Source organism: Staurois parvus, unplaced genomic scaffold, assembly GCF_062004578.1.
Source record: "Staurois parvus isolate SC_StPar_1 unplaced genomic scaffold, SC_StPar_1.0 ptg000413l, whole genome shotgun sequence".
Lineage (NCBI taxonomy): Eukaryota > Metazoa > Chordata > Amphibia > Anura > Ranidae > Staurois > Staurois parvus.
Window position 1 is genome coordinate 144951 of NW_028318209.1, and position 18821 is coordinate 163771.

General features: G+C 50.2%; 1 protein-coding gene across 1 annotated transcript in view; it reads left to right on the top strand.

Annotated features, from left to right (window-relative positions):
* The window catches only part of LOC149454976 (lysyl oxidase homolog 4-like), a gene marked incomplete at its 3' end in the record, with an annotated part of 222569 nt that overhangs the window by 57615 nt on the left and 146133 nt on the right, over positions 1-18821 (top strand). Inside the window, 1 exon segment of the mRNA XM_089686826.1 lies at positions 1748-1917. Within this exon segment, the coding sequence (XP_089542952.1) occupies positions 1748-1917 (170 nt within the window).

Sequence of the window (18821 nt, forward strand, 5' to 3'; positions counted from 1 at the left end):
TTCAAAACATCAGGCAATGCTGGCAGAGGACACTTCTCTCAGTAACAGTAGCACAAGTACTGGTAGACTGGAGCAGTCTATGGGTTCATGTTTGGGGACCATGATGCATCTTTGAGAACAGGTAAAGGCAGACTGGAACAGTCCACTGGTTCATGGCTCGGTATCATGAAGTAACGTTAGCACAGAAAGGAGGATCTACTCACAGAATCCTGGCACAATATCAGTCCATTGGTGTAGCCTCTTGTAGAGTAGTCCAGCATCCAGCCCAAAGGGTTCCAGGGGCAAGCAGTCACCCTCCTCTCAGATCCATTTCCTCAGGAGGAAAAAACACAATCTCCTCAGGGTTCCAGAAAATGTAACAGCTTCCCAGCCCCCATCTGGGAACACCTCCCCAGGGATTGGATAGGATCAGCTCAATATTCAGGCTTGGTCATTTGAATTCTCCCTCCCTAAGTGACTGAAACTTCATTTAGAGACATGGGAAGCAATCAAACTCCCAGCCTGTGAAACCCTGAACAGACTAGACCGAACCATCATTGCTCACCTAGTTACAGAGAAGCCAAAAGCTAAATTTACCTAGCAGCGTAGCTGGGAGGGGGCTCCATGATCCTTGGGGCTTATGTTCCTAAATGTGAGGGCTACTGCCTTTAGTAGGTCCTGGATGCAATGCAGTAAAGAGACTCCTACTTGGGTGTCCATATGTATTGCTTGGACCAAACTGTGTCCAGCGCTGAGCAAATAGTGATCAGTCATATCCAGGGGCGGACTGACCATTTGGAAACTCTGGCACTGCCCGAGGGCCCGGGGTCAGTAGGGGGCCCCATGAAATGCCCCTGGTACCTTTTTCATAGGCTTTTTTGCGTTTGGGCAAGGGCACAGGGGCCCCATGATTATATATAACTGGAAGATTAGGCCAGTCCAAGGAAGGAGGTGGGTCAGACTGCAGAGGTAGAGGAAGAGGTAACATTTGTTGCTAAAATCCTTCTCTCCACACTCCTGGGTGAGGGCAGGGTGCCCTGGGTTCCCCATCTAGCCCCAAGAGAAAAGTAGAGGACATTGAAAGCTGCACAACCCCCCATCCCTCCACTCCTTAGCCCAGGAAGGGTAACAGGCCTACAGGTAGTGAGGGCCTTTCTGCAGGGACATGAGCTGCCACCGTCAGGGCTCCTTTGTTCGCAGTTGGGATCTGACATGGATATAGTAACTTGGTCAAGCCAATGCAATGGCACCTCTAGGCAGGTGATAGAGTAGGTTCCCTTTTAAAGTGCCTCCTCCCCCTGGGAGAAGGCTGGGAGCAGGGGCAGACTGACCATTTGGAAACTTGGGCACTGCCCGAGGGCCCGGGGTCAGTAGGGGGCCCCATGAGATGCCCCTGGTACCTATTTCATAGGCTTTTTTGAGTTTGAGCAAGGACACAGGGGCCCCATGATCCCCTATTGCCCAGGGGCCCCATGAGTTGTCCGTCCGCCCCTGGTCATATCTTTATCCCACAGATGGCTTTCTCTATGTTGGACCCTTTCAGCTGCTGCACACAGGAATCACTATATGTGCCATTCAGACAGACCTGGGTGCAGACTCAGGTGTTCATGAGTCCTGGAAATCAAGATGGACAATATTTCTATAATCACAAAAAAAAAACTGTTCAGATCTCTTTGTTTGTAAACCTCCAGTTGGCGCAGTAAAGTTTAGTCTGAACATATTGTACAAACTGCAAATTCTAAAGCAATGTGTTTATTGGGTTTTGTAGGTCCCATCTGGTTGGATAACGTCCGCTGCTCAGGTGCTGAGACCTCTTTGATAGAATGTGAGTCCAATGGCTGGGGAGTCACCGACTGCAAGCATTCAGAGGATGTTGGCATACTGTGTTCAACAAGCCGGCTACAGGGAGCTCCACCACCTCAGACTATCACCGCCCAGGTAGTCACTGCATTCTGCTTCTCAATATTCAGCTTTATTGATGAACTCAAGACACTGCAAACCCAGTTACAGGATTCAATCCACAGATACTAGTGACAAAAAGTAAATGAAAGCCCCCAGGGTCATTCAGGGCATAATAGTTGTAATAGAGTTTTGGGGAAACCTATCAGGCCTCATGTTCAAAGAGCCCCCTCCTTACATCAGGGACCCCGTCAGAGCCTTGCACTTACACCAGGGTCCCCATCAGTGTACCCCCCATACTTCAAAACCCTTATCAGAGTCCCCTCCTTACATCAGGCTCCCAATCTGACTCCCTTTTACATCAGAATCCCCATCAAAGTCTCCCCCTCCATACATTAGGTCCCATCAGAGTCCCCTCCTTACATTAGGACCCCCAATGGATTCTACCCTGTTATAACAGGGCCCCCCACTTACACCAGGGACCCCATCAGAGGCCCCTTATACATCAGGGTGCCTGCCTTACATAAGAATCTCCATTATAGCTCCAACTTACATTAGGTTCCCCATCACAGTCCTGCCTGTGCTGGAGACCCTGTTACAGTCCACTGTGTTTACAGACTAGCTGAAGCAGCAAAGCAGGAGGCAGAGCAGGTCTGGATGGAAGATTGCTGGGGCAAGCACATCATTGGTTGCTATGATGTTAACAGGGAAAAAAGCGGAGTCCATAGGCATCCTTCTAGCTGGAATCTGTGCTACTTGAGGATACGCCACTGACCCTAGCTTTGGGCCAGATGAAACCTTGTAGTGGGCCGGATATACCCTGTGGGTTGTAGTTTGGAAACCCCCTGTTTTAGACAATAGTGTTCTTCCAATCTAGTAGAAGAAGAAGTGATTTTCTGTCCCAACATAATTCTTCCTCTATGCACACAGCCAGCTCCATAAAGACATGGTTTTACCAGTTTGGTGTGGAGGAACTCAAGTGTCCTGCACAGAGCCCTGACCTCAGCCCTACTTTTGGAAGACTTTTGATGTAAGGTCTGCTCATCCAAGAACAGTACCCGTCCTTAACTCTATGGAACACCTTTGAGATGAATAAGAAAACCAATGGTAAGCCAGGTCTTCTCATCCAACATCAGTACCTGAAATGTTCTTGAAGTGAATGATTGGACACAAATTCCAACAGACACACTCCAAAATTTTGTGGGAAGTCTTCCCAGAAGAGTAGAGTCAGCTCCACAAAGACAATGTCTGAGCAGATTAGTGTGGAGGAACTTGAGTGGCCTGCACAAACCCCTGACCTCAAACCTACTGAACGATTTTGGAATGAATGGTAACTGAGCTTGGTCTTTTCTTCACGTGACTTCAGGAATGCGATCAAATTCCCACAGTCACCCTAAAAAATGTTGTATAAAGCCTTCCCAGAAGAGTAGGGGCTGCAATGGCTGCAAAGCAGGGCACACTTCATATTAATGGCCATGGTCTGGAATAAGATGTCCAGCTCATATATTGTAGGTGTGATGGTCAGGTGTTCATAACTTCGGCCATATAGTGAAACATAAATCCTGAGCAAAAGCAGACATTTATCTAAAATCTATTGGCTGGGTTGAATATTTCATCAGAAAGTTCATTGATGTTGACAGGGGTGCAGGAGGTGTCTTCCGAGCACCTAGCTATGCACACTTTCACATAATATGCGTATATTAAGTGTGCATGATGTTGCTCAATAGCTCTTTGGTTTCCTGATATGTGACCGCCATTCATTGTCTATGGCCCACTGAATTTAAGTTATCTAATTTGTTGAAATTAAGGTACAGTTGTGGCCAAAAGTTTGCCCCCCCCCCCTTCCTTGGAGAATTGGGAATATACAGGATGGACTATGAGTGAGCCAGCAAAACCCATTTCTTGTATTTCTTATGGAATTCATATTCTGTAACTGGAGGTGATAACTGAATTGCCCAATCATAGAACAGAACATGGTGACAAGTAAACCAATGAAATGCCCCCTGCTCAATAGTCTGCACCCCCTTAGTTCTTAATCCTGTGTATCGCCCCCTTTAGCATCAATGACAGCGTGCCGTCTTCTGTAATAGTTGTCTAAGAGGCCCCCGAATTCTGGTAGAGCCGCCCATTCGTCTCAGCACCATGCCTCCAGGTCATACAAAGACTTTGGCCGTCTTGCATGAACCACACGTTTGAGATTGGCTCCATGATATGAAGGTCAGGAGACTGTGATGGTCACTCCAGAACCTTCACCTTTTTCTGCTGTAACCACTGGAGGGTCAGCTTGGCCTTGTGATCGGGGTCATTGTCGTGCTGGAAAGTCTAAGAGCGTCCCATACGCAGCGTTCCTGCAGAAGAATGCAAACTGTCTGCCAGTATTTTCTGACAACATTCTGCATTCATCTTGCCATCAATATTCACAAGATTCCCCGTGCCTTTCGAGCTCGTACGCCCCCAAAACATCAGTGCACCACCACCATGCTTCACAGTGGGGATGGTATTCTTGTGGCTGTTGACCCCTCTCCAAACATAGCACTTATGGTTGTGACAATAAACCTCTATAAATCTCTATTTGGGTCTCGTCACTCCAGATTACAGTGTGCCAGAAGCTGTGCGGTGTGTCAGGGTGTTGTCAGGCATATTATAACCGGGCTGTACTGTGGCATTGGTGCAGTAATGGCTTCTTTCTGGCAACTCGACTCTTCAGCTCATTTTTGTTCAAGTATTGTCGTATTGTGCTCCTTGAAACAACCACACCGTCTTTTTCCAGAGCAGCCTGGATTTCTCTTGAGGTTCCCTGTGGGTGGGGGGGGGGGGACAATTCTTCTGGCAGTTGTGGCTGCCATCTTTCTTGGTCTACCTGACCTTGTCTTGGTATCAAGAGATCCCGAACTTTCCACTTCCTAATAAGTGATTAAATGGCAGATGGAAGGCTTTGGATATCCGTTTATATCCTTTTCTATCTGTATAAAGTTCCATTACCGTAGGGTTAGCCTTACCGTAATGCGGAATAGACTCCCTCCAGAGGTGGGTGTGGCCAGCTCAGTGGATTGCTGTAGGAAAGTCCTGGATTCTTTCTTGGATACACAGAATATAACTGGATATAACATTTATAGGGAAAGTTGATCCCGGGAATATCCGAATATTGATCCAGGGAATATCCGATTGCCTCTCGGGGGATCAGGAAGGAATGTTTCCCCTGCAGGAGCAAATTGGATCGTGCTTTGCTGGGGTTTTTTTTGCCTTCCTCTGGATCAACTGTGGGTGGAGGATTATAACTTTTTTTTATTTTTTAATGGTTGAACTAGATGGACTTTTGTCTTTTTTTCAGCCAGACTAACTATGTAACTATGCACCTTGTTACGCAGGTCTTTTGACAGTTATTTTCTGCTCCCCATGGCTCAGTATCTAGCCTGCTGCACTTGTGAGATAACAAACTCACTGATTGTTTATACACAGACACTAATTACAATGTAAAAAGTCACAGATGTGGGAAATGACCCTCCAATTTCCATTGCACACTATGTGTCACCTTGTGTGTCTGCAGCAAGGCCAAACATTCCGGGAGGGGGGGACTTTTGATTCGGGGGGGGGGGGAGACTTCTGATCTGGGCCATTTGGGGGATTTCTGTTATTATTTGGATAAAAAACGGAGCCAAACAGCGATGTGATCATAAACGGCATCATATCATCACTATCCGTTAATAAAAGACAGTTTCTGGCACGATCAGTCAGATTTTTAGTATCGATGCGGAAATGCCACCATTTCTACCAGGGGAGGCAAAAAATGTATGTATGAGAAATACTTGAAAGGTGGTCCTGGAGGGCAGTCAAACATGAAGTGGTCTTTCCCCAATGAGCAGTGATGGATACATATGGAGGCCAGTTTTCCGGTCATAAGCCTGGTTTATGGCCACCATCCCTGTATAAATGGCCCATTCTATGGTGTACAGCGCCGATTCCCTGGGGCCAAGTTTTAAAACAACAACCTTAATAGCAATGAAAACGTTGGATGCAGCAGAAATGTGGAGTCCCCGCTCCCTGCACCAGTAAAGTATGACTTCAGTCGGTTGTTGGTATTTCGTGTTTAGAAACCACCAGCTTGGCCTCGTTCCCAGAGGAGACTAACCGCAGCGAGCGTTCTACTGACCTATAAATTGTGAGGCTCATTGTATGAATCCATCTTCCTATGTCTGCCTGCATCACCTCACCCCACCCCGGCCTGACGTGAACATTCCAGAGGTGCTTCCTCGCTGGAGGGAACGCCAACATGTTCCAACGCTTAAACCTGATTAACATTTCATGTAGAGGCAACAAACATGCGATTTTTAACCATTTCACATCAACTTTGATAAAAGGGGGGGGCGGGCTTATGGTTTACGCTGGTGAGACTTCTGATGTGACTTGAGTCGCACAGAATCGCATGACAAGGGAAACCACAATATATGGGACGGTATGTGGCTAAGTGGTTAGCACTTCCACCTGGAAATACTAGAGTCGTTGGTTCGAATCCCAACCACGGCACCACCTGCCTGGAGTTTGCATGTTCTCCCTGTGCCTGCTGTGAAGAGTAGCCAGTTCAGACATCCCCTCATAGTCTTCAGGTGTGAAGAGTAGCATGTTCAGACCTCACCTCATGGTCTTCAGGTGTGAAGAGTAGCCTGTTCAGACCTCACCTCATGGTCTTCAGATTTGAAGAGTAGCCTGTTCAGACCTCACCTCATGGTCTTCAGATGTGAAGAGTAGTCTGTTCAGACCTCACCTCATGGTCTTCAGATGTGAAGAGTAGTCTGTTCAGAAATCCCCTCATGGTCTTCAGCTGTGAAGAGTAGCCTGTTCAGACATCCCCTCATGGTCTTCAGATGTGAAGAGTAGCCTGTTCAGACATCACCTCATAGTCTTCAGATGTGAAGAGTAGCCTGTTCAGACATCCCCTCATGGTCTTCAGATGTGAAGAGTAGCCTGTTCAGACATCACCTCATGGTCTTCAGATGTGAACAGTAGCCTGTTCAGACCTCACCTCATGGTCTTCAGATGTGAAGAGTAGCATGTTCAGACCTCACCTCATGGTCTTCAGATGTGAAGAGTAGCCTGTTCAGACATCCCCTCATAGTCTTCAGATGTGAAGAGTAGCCTGTTCAGACATCACCTCATGGTCTTCAGATGTGAAGAGTAGCCTGTTCAGACCTCACCTCATGGTCTTCAGGTGTGGGGGTGTTCTATTGTTAAGCACTGGTGCACATTCAAGGAGAAGATTGTCCTCCAATTGCTATGTATTACAGTTTTTGAAGTATCCCCTGCCCTGACCCCTCTCCCGTTAAGTTTTACCAGCAATAAATTACAAAAGACAATCCCTAGACTATTTATTGGAGCTGGAGGAATGGGCTGTCGCTTGGGTGACTGGAAGCCTCTGTACTGTTTGGGAAAGAACCAGTTAATATCTGTAGGCCCTGTAAGGGTAGCGCTGAACGATCCACAGTAGATCACTTTTCAAAGGGTGGTAGGGTCTACTCCAGTTTTCCTCCCACACTCCAAAGACATGCTGGGAGGATAATTGGCTCCTATCTAGATTGGCCCATGTATGTGTATGTATGAATGTGAGTTAGGGACCTTAGATTGTATGCTCCTCGGGGGCGGGGACTGATGTGAATGTTCAATTAAGTACCTGAAAAAAATAAATGAAAATACTCAATAGTGCCAGTCTTAATCAATGCGATGCATCAGAGCGATTTTAGAAAAGGCTCCTGTACTACTTCAAGATGCGCTTTCAGCCGCTTAGACGTCTGTTTTTCGCAGACACTACATCAGATTCCGGCACAACGTTAATTGTGTTTTTTTTTTAACCCTCGCCTCTCCTCCCAGGTCATCCTTTTTGCCCAAAAAAATCGTCTTCCAAGCACATTCTATTCACAGCTGAGCATAGCGGAAATGAGCATTGCCGCTTGCGTTTTTTGCTGCGTTTTTCGCGCATTAACACTCGTCTAGCATAGGGCAGCCCAATCACTTTCATTGGTTGCCCTATGCGTGACAAATGCAGTGCAGAAGAGTACCAGTATCAGCACAAAATCAGGTACACTTGTAAAAATACAAGTTTTATGCCAACACCCGAATTGAAATAATACAGCCGGACATGGCTATACACATGCCGCATCCATGGCACCGCCTGACACTCGCCCATGCAGTTCAATGAGGCCGCACAGCAACCGCGAATCATAGCTGGTCCTTCAAAAGTACAAAAACAACCATAGCATTCAGGAGGCAGCGGTAGTGTCTCCTGAATGCCTGTCAGCTGCTGCCCTACCGCCCTTTGAAAAGTGATATACTGTGGATCGTTTAGCGCTACCCCCACAGGGCCTACAGATATTAACTGGTTCTTTCCCAAACAGTACAAAGGCTTCCAGTCACCCAAGCAACAGCCCATTCCTTCAGCTCCAATGAACAGCCTAGGGATTGTCTTTTGTAATTTATTGCTGGTAAAACTTGCAACGGGAGAGGGGTCAGGGCAGGGGATACTTCAAAAACTGTAATACATAGCAATTGGAGGACAATCTTCTCCTTGAATGTGCACCAGTGCTTAACAATACAACACTCCCACATCTGAAGACCATGAGGTGATGTCTGAACAAGCTACTCTTCACATCTGAAGACCATGAGGTGACATTCTGAACAAGCTACTCTTCACTGCTGAAGACCATGAGGTGACTTTTTGAATAGGCTACTCTGCACTGCTGAAGGCCATGAGGTGGGGTCTGAATAGTCTACTCTTCACAGCTAAAGACCATGTGTTGACTTTCTGAATAGGCTACCCTGCACTGTTGAAGACCATGAGGTGATATTCTGAATAGGCTACTCTTCACTGCTGAAGACCATGAGGTGACATTCTGAATAGGCTACTCTGCACTGCTGAAGACCACGAGGTGGGGTCTGAATAGGCTACTCTTCACTGCTGAAGGCCATGAGGTGATGTTCTGAATAGGCTACTCTTCACAGCTAAAGACCATGTGTTGACTTTCTGAATAGGCCACCCTGCACTGTTGAAGACCATGAGGTGACATTCTGAATAGGCTACTCTCCACACCTGAAGACCATGAGGTAAAATTCTGAATAGGCTACTCTTCACTGCTGAAGACCATGAGGTGATGTTCTGAATAGGCTACTCTTCACTGCTGAAGGCCATGAGGTGATGTTCTGAATAGGCTACTCCTCACTGCTGAAGACCAGGAGGTGATGTTCTGAACAGGCTACTCTTCACACCTGAAGACCATGAGCTGATGTTCTGAATAGGCTACTCTTCACTGCTGAAGACCATGAAGCACAGTTATTTTTCATGCAATAGTGAATATTGGACTGTCTAAGCCAGCGGTGTCAAACTCAATTTGACTGCAGGCCACATTAGCATTATGGTTGCCCACAAAGGGCCATGTGTATCTGTAATGCTAGATGTCCAGAGCACCCCCCCTTTTATCAGATGTCAGGAGCCCCTCACCATCCAAAGTCAAGAGTCCCTCTTCCTCCCTTCCATCACAGTGCACCCCCCCCCTACCTTGTGCTGCTTATGCTGGGAAGAAGCAGGGGACAGAGCTGAGAAGCAGAACGTGCAGGGTCTGGAGGAAGACCAGAGGAGGGCTGGAGTCAACTGCTGGAGTCTGCTGAATACTGAGACCAGGGTAGGCAGAGATTAGGGGGTGCTGCTGCTGCACAGAGAGGAGCTGGATCTGGAGGAGGAGTTCTGTCCTCCTCCCTGCTGCTGACTGCTTAGATAAGATGGGGGCAAATATAAGGGGGATGCTGCGGCTGCAGGAGAGGTGCGAGCAGGGCTGTGGATAAGGGGGTACCACCAGTCCTTATGTACAGGGCTCAGACCAGCAGGGGGGGGGGAGACAACTGGAAGAATTAGATGTGGGCAGGGGGGCAATTACTGGAACTGAGCCCCTCTATGGCTCTCCCTGCAGCAACTGTTAGCTGGCTTCTTCTCCTCTCCCTTCTGCTGGCTTTCAGCTGCTGCAGAGAGAGCCATATAGAGGATGTTTTCCAATAATTGCAACCCCCCCCCCCCCCCCGTTGCACCCATCACCATCCCTGTGCACCATACGTTTTACCCTGCTGCACAGACCCCCCCGTGTGCCCCCACCCCCGCAGTGCTGCCGCCTTCCCTCCTCTTATCATCGGCAGCTGCAGGCACACAATAGGATCCTTCCTTTACTGAATGAACACAATGAGTGATAGATACAGATCACTCACTGCACTCACTGTGTTCATATGTTCATTCATACTCTGAAGTATAGTAAACTGTGCTTTTTTTGGGGAAGGAGGGGCTATCAGGTTGGCTGTATGGGGCCCTATGGTTTCTAATAGCAGCCCTGTGTGCGAGGGCCACATGAAATTGCCTGGTGGGCCGCATTTGGCCCATGAGCCTTGTGTTGGACACATTCGGTTTAAGCCCTCACAGCTGGAAGCCATGAGGTAATTCCTAGACAGTTTAAGTCCTCACCACTGGGGCCATGAGGCAGATCTCCTTGACATGTGTTTGTTGAATACTGAACAGTCTAAGGCATCATCACTGGAGGCCATGGGGCAAGTCTTTGGGCGTCTGGGTACCTTGTGTAAAGCACAGTAGTCGGTACTCAGGTCGGCTTCCCAACACTCAGCCTCCAGGACAGCTACCTCCTCCCAGGTTCCACCAGTCAGTTAGAAGTCGAATCTCAGAATGGATCCCTGGTGTGGTGGTTCTGAAGTCAGTTTCTGAGTAAAGTCCATTTACTCTTGAAGATGCTGAGGTCTCCCAGAGCAGCTGCATGGTCCATGGGCTGCTTGACAGCAGCTGCCCTGCTCCTCTGGAACCCTTCTGAGAAGGAGGAACCCAGCTCTTCAGTGTCTCAGACTATTTATCTCCATTCCAACCTCCTACTGGACACCCCTCTCCAGGAATTGGCTGGAAACCGATGAATATTCTGGCTGGTTGATTGGAATGTCCCACCCCAAGCTCTGGAAAATTCTTCTAGATGCAGGGGGAAGCAATCAAACTCCCAGGCTGTGGGACCACCAAACAGGCCAGAACAATAACTTCTCCCTTAATTGCAGAAGGCGCCAAATTTGCCTAGCCACCTACACTAGGAGGGCCCTGAAATCGCTTTTTAGAGGCAGTACCTCCAGTGTCAGAGAACCCTAATCCAGGGAGAGCGGATAGAGTGAATGCGGGGTCCGGGGAGAGCGGATAGAGTGAATGCGGGGTCCGGGGAGAGCGGATAGAGTGAATGCGGGGTCCGGGGAGAGCGGATAGAGTGAATGCGGGGTCCGGGGAGAGCGGATATAGTGAATGCGGGGTCCGTGGAGAGCAGATATAGTGAATGCGGGGTCCAGGGAGAGCGGATATAGTGAATGCGGGGTCCGGGGAGAGCGGATATAGTGAATGCGGGGTCCGGGGAGAGCGGATACAGTGAATGCGGGGTCCGGGGAGAGCGGATATAGTGAATGCGGGGTCCGGGGTGAGCGGATACAGTGAATGCGGGGTCCGGGGAGAGGGGATATAGTGAATGCGGGGTCCGGGGAGAGCGGATACAGTGAATGCGGGGTCCGGGGAGAGCGGATATAGTGAATGCAGGGTCCGTGGAGAACGAATATAGTGAATGCGGGGTCCGGGGAGAGCGGCTATACTGAATGCGGGGCTCGGGGAGAGCGGATATAGTGAATGCGGGGTCCGGGGAGAACGGATATAGGGAATGCGGGGTCCGGGGAGAACGGATATAGTGAATGCGGGGTCCGGGGAGAGCAGGCATAGTGAATGCGGGGTCCGGGGAGAGCGGATATAGTGAATGCGGGGTCCGGGGAGAGCGGATATAGTGAATGCGGGGTCCGGGGAGAGCGGATATAGTGAATGCGGGGTCCGGGGAGAGCGGATATAGTGAATGCGGGGTCCGGGGAGAGCGGATATACTGAATGCAGGGTCCGGGGAGAGCGGATGCAGTGAATGCCGGGCCCCGGGTTTAAAAACACTTTAATAATCGTATCTTGGAAACAAAACAAAAGATTTGCATCCAGAAGAAGAGATTTCCCGGGCTGACCGTTCCAATCCATCTTTATACCGCGAATCCTCCATATGTGTCGACAAATATTGTTCTGCAGATTTTAGGGATTTTGGGGCTTAAATGTTATCCGGGAGGAAAAATCATTTCATTCTGCAAAGTAATTAAACGGACGTGTTGGAGGAGAGCGGTGAACACACAGCAGTCAGTGTGGGTGCCGGCAGGGAACAGTTCAGTCCCTTGTTAGCAGGCCACACGTAGTCATGCTTCATCCCACATGGGTCAGATCCAGCCTGCCGCTAATGAGGGTCAGCAGTGTGTCAGGGTGACGAATGGATTCCCCGGAGTAAGACCACAGAAATGGTGACACCCACGGCCACCCCCGAAGCGATGATTGTCAGCTTCTTTCTGCCTCTAAGCTGCTCTCACTGATTTAGATTTGTTTGCATTTTTAATTCTGGTATAGATGCAAATTTATTATTGGATGCGTAGCTTGAAAGCTAATGGCCCAGACCAACCTACAGTGCTGTGAAAAAGTATTTGCCCCCTTCCTGATTAATTTTTTTTGGTCACAATATTAATATTACACAAAGATAATGTGAGGAAATACAAAACGCAGATTTTTAATGATGATTTAATTTGAGGGAAAAAAGCTGTCCAAACCTACTCGGCCTTATGTGAAAAAGTAATTGCCCCCCCCCCTTTGATAAACCATGAATGAACTGCAATTATCCACATTTTGTCGAAAGCTGAGTTAAATTTCATTTGCTACACCCAGGCCTGATTACTGCCAGACCTGTTGAATCAAAAAATCGCTTAAATAGAAGCTGTCAGACAAAGTGAAGCAGGCTAAATGATCTAAAAATAAATACATTATGCCATGATCAAAAGAAGCCAGTTGAGAAACAAAGTAATTGCCATGTATCAGTCTAGAAAGGGTTACAAGGCCATGTCTAAGGATTTGTGACCCCAGCCAACCACAGTGAGAGCCATTATCCACAAATGGAGAAAACTTGGAAAAGTGATAAATCTTCCCAGGAGTGGCCGGCAAACCAAAATGACTTCAAGAGCGCAACAACAGCTCATCCAGGAGGTCATAAAAGAACCCAGAACTTGTCTCAGGTAAGGTCAGTATTCATGATTCATCAATAAGTAAGAGACCGGGAAAACATGGCCGCCATGGGAAAGGTCCAAGGCCAAAGCCACCGCTGACCAACAAGAACACCAAGTCTCTTCTCACATTTGCCAAAAAACATTTTGATTATCCCCAAAACTTTTGGGCAAATATTCTGTGGACTGATGAGACAAAAGTTGACCTTTTTGGAAGGTGTGTGTCCCGTTACATCTGGTGTAAAATGAACCCACCATTTCATAAAAAGAACATCATCCCAACAGTGAAACATGGTGGTGGTGGTGTGATGGTCTGGATGGTCAGGACCTGGATGACTTGCCATAACTGATGGAGCCATGAATATTTATGTTTATCCCGGGCATGATTGAATCCACTTACCATTGGCTGGTCTCTCCCTCTGCTGGACGTCTGTTCCCAACTACCCTTTCAGTAAAATGATACTTTCTAGGATTAGTTTTGAATTTCTCTCCCGCTAGTTGGAGGTCACATCCCCGTGTTCTTGTGTTTAGCTTCATATTGACAGTACTGCCTGTCAGGGCAGGGGCCGAGGAACGGACAGGCAGGCCTAACAATGTAACGCACTGGCTGACGACAACCACCACCCACAGACCGAAGTCCCTCAGGGTGCGGAGTCTAAGTCCCAGGCTGCCCTTCACCAGGGCCCCTGATGGTGGGGATGGACTTGACGCAGCCAGGAACCAGGTCGCGGCCCCCGAGACACCTCAGCTGCGGTAATGGCCGCCGCCAATGGCGTGTAGCTGGTGGAAGAGACAAAAGAGTAGTCAGACAGGCCGGGGTCAACAACATCAGGACAAAACAGTACAGGACAGCAGACGAGAATCACAGGTCACGAGCCGGGTTCAGCAACAGAGGGTCAGATCAAAGGAGAATACAAAGAATAGTCAAGTCACAAGCCAAATCAGATACCAGGAGAGTCACGAGAGTCAGAACAGAGTAATAGCAACACAAAGACACAAGACACAAGTGCAAAGAGCATGTGCGGGCCACAGGCTTATATGTCATTAGCCACACCCCTCTGGGGGGTGGACCTCAGAGACCTGAAGGCATAAAAGGATTCCCACCATGCACAGCAGAATCCAAGATGGATGCCAGCACATGGAGTAACATAACCTCAGGGAAAAGGTAGGACCTTGACAGTACCTCCTCCTCAAGGGCCCCTCCCCCTCCGCGGCTCAACAAAAGGTTTCTGAGGAAAGCGGGTATGAAAAGCGCGGAGGAGGGCAGGAGCATGGACATCCGCGGAAGGAACCCAGGAACGCTCCTCGGGACCATAGCCGCGCCAATGAACCAGGAACTGTAATCGACCGCGCACCAATCGAGAGTCCAGGATCCGGCTCACCTCATACTCCTCATGACCGTCAACCCGGACAGGACGGGGCCGAGGCAGAGAGGTAGTGAAGCGATTGCAGATCAGAGGTTTCAACAGGGAAACATGAAAGATATTGGAGATCCGCATCCCAGACGGAAGGGCAAGGGCATAGGCCACCTGATTCACTTTGCGGAGAATGCGGAAAGGACCGACAAAACGGGGAGCTAGTTTGGGTGTGGGCACCCGAAGATTGAGGTTGCGAGTAGGCAACCACACCCGATCGCCGACCTGGTATGAAGGAGCAGGCAACCGTCTGCGATCAGCCTGGAACTTCTGGCGCTGAGCTGAGTCCCTCAAGGCCCTCTGGATCTGCCCCCATGAAGAACGCAGGGCAGCAAGATGGTTCTCCACAGCCGGAATGTCATGTGGTGAGAACCTCTCAGGTAATACCGTGGGTTGGAACCCATAGTTGGCCATGAAGGGAGACATCCCAGAGGAGGAGTTGACCTCCGAGTTCCTGGCAAACTCTGCCCAAGGCAGGAGATCGGCCCAATCGTCCTGCTGGTCTGAAATATAACACCGAAGGAATTGTTCTAAGGCCTGATTGGAACGCTCCGCAGCCCCATTGGACTGCGGGTGGTAGGCTGAGGAAAAGGAGAGACTAATACCCAACTGGGAGCAGAAGGCGCTCCAGAATCTGGACACGAACTGACTCCCGCGGTCCGAGACAATCACCTTAGGCAACCCATGCAAGCGAAAAATCTCCCTGGAAAAGACCGTGGCCAGTTCTTGCGCGGTTGGTAATTTCCTGAGTGGAATGCAATGGCACATCTTTGAAAACCGATCGACGATCATGAGGATGACCGTATGACCCCGAGACACCGGGAGGTCTACAATAAAGTCCATACCTAGGTGTGACCAAGAACGCTCCCCATTGGGAATGGGTTGCAGAAGACCCAAAGGGAGATGCTGTGGAGACTTATTCTGGGCACAGATCGAACATGCCGCTACATAAGAGGCAATGTCAGCACGGAGGGTTGGCCACCAGAATAAGCGAGAGACGACCCAACACAGCTGGTTCTTCCCCGGATGCCCGGCAGTTTTGGCGTTATGGTAGGTACGCAGCAGGCGGGTGCGCAATCCCTCGGGTACAAAACATCTACCCTCTGGCTTCCCGGGAGGAGCATCAGATTGAGCCGCCAAAATCTGCTCCCCAAGAGGAGAGGTCAGACTGGTGCGAATGGCAGCCAGGATCTGATCCGGAGGTATGACCGAGGTTGGCTCAGAGTCTTCCCTGGACAACTCAGAGTATTGCCGTGATAACGCATCAGCCCTGACATTCTTGGAACCAGGCAAATATGAAACCACATAGTTGAAGCATGACAAGAACAGAGCCCATCTGGCCTGGCGGGGTGTCAATCTTTTGGCCTCCGAAAGATAAGTCAGGTTCTTATGATCGGTAAGAATGAGGACCTGAACCGCAGAGCCCTCGAGCAGGTGCCTCCATTCCTTGAGAGCCAGAATGATGGCCAACAACTCCCTATCTCCAATCTGGTAGTTGCACTCTGCAGAGGAAAGCTTCCTGGAGTAGAACCCACAGGGAAGTAGGGGTCCCTCGGGCGACCGACGCTGAGACAGGAGAGCGCCTACTCCCGTCTCGGATGCATCAACCTCAAGGACGAAGGGCAATCCAGGATTGGGATGAGACAGTATCGGAGCCGACGCAAAGGCGGATTTCAGAGCCTCGAAAGCTACGATGGCCTCGGGTGGCCACTCGTGAGGATTACTGCCCTTCTTGGTTAGGTCTGAGAGAGGCTTTGCCAGCGTGGAGAAGTTCCGGATGAACTTCCGATAGTAGTTGGCAAAACCCAAAAAGCGCTGAATGGGCCGAAGACCATTGGGACGAGGCCACTGCAGAACCGCCGAAACCTTCTGAGGGTCCATGGAGAATCCCTCCGCAGAAATGACGTAGCCTAAAAAGGCAACTTGGGATCGATGGAATTCGCACTTCTCAAGTTTACAAAAAAGTTCGTTCTCACGTAATCGTTGCAGCACCTGCTTGACATCCTGGATATGGGACTCCATGGAGGCAGAGTAAACCAGGATGTCATCCAAGTAAACTACCACGAACTGCTGCAACAAGTCACGAAGGACATCATTTATGAATTCCTGAAAAACTGCGGGCGCGTTACACAACCCGAAGGGCATCACCAGGTATTCGTAGTGACCGGTTCTGGTGTTAAACGCAGTCTTCCATTCATCCCCCTGTTTGATCCGTACGAGGTTGTACGCCGCCCTAAGGTCGAGTTTGGTAAAGACTGTTGCCCCCTTAAGGCGGTCGAACAACTCAGTAATCAAGGGAATCGGGTAGGCATTCTTAATGGTTATTTGATTGAGACCCCTATAATCAATGCAAGGCCTCAATTCACCACCCTTCTTCTTTACAAAGAAAAAGCCCGCTCCTGCTGGGGAAGTAGACTTACGAATGTGCCCCCGGGAAAGTGCATCCGCAACGTACTCCTCCATGGCCTTATTCTCCGCAACCGAGAGAGGATACACCCTGCCACGCGGAGGAGTGGCCCCGGGTTGCAAGGATATGGCGCAGTCGTAAGGACGATGAGCAGGTAAGGCACCAGCGCGTACCTTATCAAACACGTCCTGGTACTCCCCATAATCAGTGGGCAACGCAGAGTCCGAGGAGGCACACAACACCTTAACCGGCCCACGGATGCACCCGGCCCCACACTGTGGAGACCACGAGAGAATCTCGGCTGTTTGCCAATTGAAGGTTGGATTGTGCATCTGGAGCCAGGGATACCCCAAAACCACCGAATAGTGCGGGGAAGAAATCACCTGGAAACAGGCCAACTCCCTGTGAACAGCCCCAATAGCTACTTCCACTGGCACAGTCTCGTGGGTAACCTGCGGTGGTTGCAGGGGCCTGCCATCTATCGCCTCGAGAACCAATGGGGTAACTCGAGCCTGCAGGGGAATGGAGTGCTGGGCAGCAAACGAGCTGTCCATAAACAACCCGCCGGCCCCAGAATCTACCAACGCCTGGGCCGTCACCGAGCCCTCCGCCCAAGAGAGGACAACGGTGATCAGTGGCTTATCTCTGCGGAACGCCGGGGACGAGGAGACTCCACCCAAGATCTGTCCCCGACAGGATCTCAGGTGCGAGCGTTTCCCGGACGGACCGGACAGGACTGCCGAAAGTGCCCACCAAGACCACAGTACAGGCAGCGACCCTCCGGACGCCGAGCGGGTCGCTCTCCCTCGGAAAGGCGAGCAAACCCCAGCTGCATGGGCTCACCATCAGACAATCTATCCCCAGGAGGCGTGGGAGGAGAGGGAGGAATGGGTGGGACAGAAAATGCAGGTGCCAGTCGATTGGAAGGCCTCCGCAGGCGTTCCTTGAGTGAAGGCCTCTCCCTGAGCCTGGTGTCAATCAGGATCAGGAAAGAGATGAGCTCCTCCAACACCACAGGCAGTTCCTTACCTGCAATCTCGTCCTTCAGTGTGTCAGAAAGACCATGGGAAAACGCAGCCACCAGAGCCTCATTGTTCCAACCGACCTCTGCCGCCAGGGTACGAAACTCTATGGCGTACTCGGCCACGGTCCGTGAACCCTGATGCATGGTCATGAGCAGCTTGGCCGCCGAGGCGGAACGAGCCGGTACGTCGAATACCCTACGGAAGGCAACGACAAAACCGTAAAAATCTTGAATCACCGGGTCGTTCCTCTCCCATAAGGGATTTGCCCAGGCCAAGGCCTTGTCTGAGAGTAGTGAAATTAGGAACCCAACCTTTGACCTCTCAGACGGGAAGGCATGGGGTATTAATTCAAAATAAATACCCACCTGGTTGAGGAACCCACGACACTGACTCGGCTCACCCCCGAAGCGCTGTGGAAGAGGGGCAGAACCAGTCATACCTCCGGGTGCCGCTGATGCAGCCGCCAAGGTGGTGGACGCAATAGGCAGAGAAGCAGCGGGAGAGACCACCGGAGTGACTACCGGCCTAATAGCACCAGGAGCAAGGTGTGCAGTGCGTGCAAGCAGAGTTTGCAATGCCTGAGCGAACTGATCCAACAGGTCATCCTGTTGATCGAGTCTGGCGACTAGCGTTGGGAGCGAAGGCGTGCCTGCACCGTCAGGGTTCATGGCACTTGTGTAATGTCAGGGCAGGGGCCGAGGAACGGACAGGCAGGCCTAATAACAATGTAACGCACTGGCTGATGACAACCACCCCCAACAGACCGAAGTCCCTCAGGGCGCGGAGTCTAAGTCCCAGGCTGCCCTTCACCAGGGCCCCTGATGGTGGGGATGGACTTGACGCAGCCAGGAACCAGGTCGCGGCCCCCGAGACACCTCAGCTGCGGTAATGGCCGCCGCCAATGGCGTGTAGCTGGTGGAAGAGACAAAAGAGTAGTCAGACAGGCCGGGGTCAACAACAACAG